The 4,269-nt window shown below is 35.9% G+C and overlaps 1 protein-coding gene across 1 annotated transcript; it reads right to left on the reverse strand.

Annotated features, from left to right (window-relative positions):
• Positions 1 to 358: 358 nt before the first annotated feature.
• Positions 359 to 1,297, reverse strand: LOC122105333 (olfactory receptor 4S2-like). Its single transcript, XM_042676548.1, has one exon. It carries the CDS (start codon positions 1,292 to 1,294, stop codon positions 359 to 361), a length of 936 nt encoding a protein of 311 aa, XP_042532482.1. The 5' UTR covers positions 1,295 to 1,297.
• Between the last annotated feature and the right edge of the window lie 2,972 nt (positions 1,298 to 4,269).

The following is a 4,269-nucleotide window of genomic DNA, read 5'->3' on the forward strand; positions in this document are numbered from 1 at the left end:
AATATCAGAATGCACTAGCACAGACATGTCCTTTCCCAAATAATCATTCATACATCATCTACATATTCATTTCATTTGTATATCAAACAGCAATAAACTCATGGCACAATCTCATGCATTACATACATATGTCTGTGTACTATTTTAACTAAATAGAAAATGTGGCTGTGATGATATGAGAATGACCAGATTTGAGCAATAGGATAATCATGATAAAGAGTAGTTCCTTATGAAGGATATGCTGCTCACACATTTGTCCATCTGAGAAACCCAGGCATGCTATCACCTTGTTCATTACAGTTTTATTTACCATGGCCAAAGAAACTCAAAAGCCACTAACTTCAGTGGTCACTCCCAGCTATTTCTTGTTCCTGTCCCAGAAAAGCTTCCTGAACCACAATTTCTTCATGGCATTCTTGACTTCTGCATTCCGGAGAGTATAAATCATAGGATTTAACATAGGAGTGACAATAGTGTAAAACACAGCCACCATCTTATCATCTGAAAAGGTAACATCGGGGCGCATGTAGGTAAAAGTACAGGGAACAAAGAAGATGATGACCACAGCAATATGGGCGCCACAGGTAGAGAGAGCTTTGCGCCTACCTTCTGCTGACCTCTTCCTCAGAGACACCAGAATAACAGTGTAGGAGATCAGCAAGATGACGAAACTCCCCAGACTGATGGTACCACTGTTGGCTGTCACAACACCACTAATGATGTGTGTGTCTGTGCAGGCAAGTTTCAGCACAGGATGGATATCACAAAAGTAGTGATTGATCTCATTGGGTCCACAAAAGGGCAGTTGGACAATCAGAGACACTGGGATCATGGCATGCAAGAACGCACCCACCCAGGTGCCAAGCAAGATTTTATTACATCTCTCCTGGTCCATGATGGTCATATAGTGTAGCGGTTTACAGATTGCCACGTATCGGTCATAAGCCATGACAACAAGGATGAAGATCTCTGTGCATCCAAAGAAATGTACCCCAAAGAGTTGTAATATGCATCCTGCATAGGAGATTCTTTTTATCTTTGCTAAGAGATCAAAAACCAGCTTTGGTGCTGTAACTGATGAATAACAAATGTCCACAAATGACAGGCAATTGAGGAAGAAATACATGGGTGACTTCCAAAGATTTCCCATGTAAATTGTCAGCATGATAAGCAGGTTTCCTAGAAGAATGATTGTATAAAAGAAGGAGAATACCACTAGACACACTTCTGCAGCCACAGGGTCTTGAGTAAGGCCCCAGAAAATGATTTCTGTCACATTGTTTACCTTGTCCATGGAATGAGTGTAGAAGCCTTGATAACAATTAAATTACCTGCAAGATAAACACCGCAAAAACAATTGTCCTTTATTTTAGTTTTTGAGTATATGAATGGAATCCTATAAAATATGTATACACATATATGAATTAGGGAGAATGCAATTATGTCACTTGTAAGGGAAAGGATGGATCTGGAGGAATTCTGATTAAGACACATATCTAGACATTTCCTAAACTTTTCACTGATATATATATATATATATATATATATATATATATATATATATATATGTGTGTGTGTGTATATATATATAGCCCTATAGTTGTAGTTATCATGTAGATAAAAACCAATCCCCTAGAGTTCTATCTATAAAATTTACACATCCTATGCTATGTAACTCTTGTACTCTAACCTAGTCTTTTCACCAACATTGTGTTGATTTTTTCCAGGTTAGAAAAGCTACAGTTTTCTGTATATATTTTTTGTTATAAAAATACTGTACAGAGAAGTTATAGTTACATGAGTGAGGTAATGAGTACATTTCCTCTCCAGCATTGTTACCTCCTGCTTTGTTTTTCCCCTACCATCCCTACCATCCCCACTTCCCCAACTCTTCTCTCTTCTCCCATCCCCGCTCTCCACCCTCCCTGGGCCCTGAATTGTAAAGTTCATTTTCAACATAGTGTCTTGTACATCTCACTGTTACAATGGGTCAAACTGTATCCTTATTTCAGCATTTTGTTATTTCCTTTCCCCTCCCCAAATTAGAAAAATGTATATACAAGATGCAGGACACTGGAATCAAATACAGGGAAAACAGAGGGGAAGAATATATACAAGGGGGAGAGGGGGAAAAACATACAAAAGAAACAAAAAAATCACATGGTACATTATAAATACATTAAAAACAACAGCAAGAAAGATAAAACCACTTGTGTCCCTATCTTGGGGTTTATTTCGCTTAGCATCATCGTATATGATTACATGTGCATAGCTTTTGACCTTTTCTGCTTGTCCTAGACATACAGTAGTTATTGCAAATAAGGGAAACCATGGGACCTAAAAATAACTGTAAAACATTTGGGGGCACTAAAAAGTCCCTATAATTCAGAATTCTATGTACTACTTTACCCTATTTTTTAAAAGGTTTTTCTCATATAAACTACTTCAAAGAGTTGTTTTTGTTAATTACCCAACACAAATAAAATGTGATCTAAATCTTAAAAAAAAAGCTACAGCTTTCATCTTATCTCTAAGTTACAATGCTCAGAATAGCCATTATGTGTACTTTTCTCATGTCTTAAAAGAAATAATGACAGCAATAATAATGGTCATTGTTTCAACAACAGTAATATAAACATTCAGAAGCTGACATACTGGAAGTGGAGTTGTGGCTCAAGTAAAGAGTGCTAGCTTTGAGTTGAAGAGCTTGGGGACAGCACCCAGGCCCAGAGATTGAGCCCCAAGACCGACAAAACAAACAAACAAAAAATACAAACAAACCAGAATCTGACTTATGCTCTTTCTTTTATATGCCCCTTCCCCTTTTACTTCTGACAACAGAAAATACTGAAAATGCCCTTCAGTTTAAGAGCACTCCTTTCATAACAGTATTGAATAAGTGTGAATTTTGTTGCCAACTCCATTTTAGAATAAGTTGATACCTACTCATGAGCCCAGGATCTGTTGCTCAAGTATCCAGACAACAAATATGAAGCAGAATGCTCTTAACTCTCCTATCAAAGACATACTTCTTGGCTTTTCTGGTCATTTGCACATTATGATGTCTCACTTGCTTTGGAAATTCACAGTTGTTCTAACCTAGCTCATGGTTACAAATAGCTACACTTCATTATTTTATTATAATCTTAATTTCATTGTTCTGTACCTTTTTAGTGTCTTATAGATGTTTAAGATATAGCAGTCAAGTGATTTTCCTGTTCCACCAAACATCCTATATTCATTATAGAAGAGAATAATCTCACTAGTGTTTTCAAGGCTTGAGTCTTGTTTTAGTCTCCTGACTTCTTAAGATAAGCTGACTGCATCCATCCACAGCAAAGTGTAATATGAGCTCCAGGAAATGCCTGATTCCTAAATTCAAAGACTAATAAACATAGTGTTCTTTTTTCTCTGGCTCACTGATGGGTGAAATCTGCCATTTCCCATCAGTAGTTTTGGCAATAAATGTTCTTAGCTCTACTTATAAGGACTTATTTCAGAGGTATGATGCAATACCATAATGACCTTAGGGAAAGACTACTCAGTCTTCTAGATTAATAATAACCAAATCACATAGCTATCAATGAGATTTAATCTACATTTCAGTTATTTTTAAGTAAAAATGATGTGATTTCTTTGAAACTCAAGTGACTCTACAGTTTAGGACCATGACCCTAACTCACAGCAATTCAGTGAACAATTTCTTTAATTAATGTCCTTCTACTTATATATTGTATAGAATTTGTAACAGTTCAAATTCTCTCTATTCTAGTGAGAATATGTCTGATCTGTGGTATCTTATTCTATGGATTTATTCTTGTCTTCCAGCCATATTGTACACTTTTGTGGCAAGGTGGCAGGAATAACTTTGGTTAGAATCATCACTGATGAAAAAAATGGTAACCATTTTCCCTTTAAAGTTGAACAAAATAGTTTAATACTAGCAAGTTTTCCCCGATCTTCTTAGAAATGGTTACTCTTCTTACTCTGGGACAATATAAACTAACATAAATGAATCTATATGAAAGTATCATCACATGCCATATGTATTCTGTGTTCCATGTACACCATGAATTCTATTTTCATGAACTCAAAACACTGAAGCATTAATCACATGTCTCACTATAATTACAGGATTTTGTGGTTTAGAAGTGAAAATTTTCTAGTTCTTTTCTTTATAATTTTCTTTTATTGCCAGTACTGTGTTTTTGTTTGAATGCCTTATTCTTGGTCCACTTGCTTATTTTGTTGTTTGCTTGTTGTTGTTTG

Source organism: Dipodomys spectabilis, unplaced genomic scaffold (assembly GCF_019054845.1).
Source record: "Dipodomys spectabilis isolate Male_0828 unplaced genomic scaffold, ASM1905484v1 ptg000030l, whole genome shotgun sequence".
NCBI lineage: Eukaryota > Metazoa > Chordata > Mammalia > Rodentia > Heteromyidae > Dipodomys > Dipodomys spectabilis.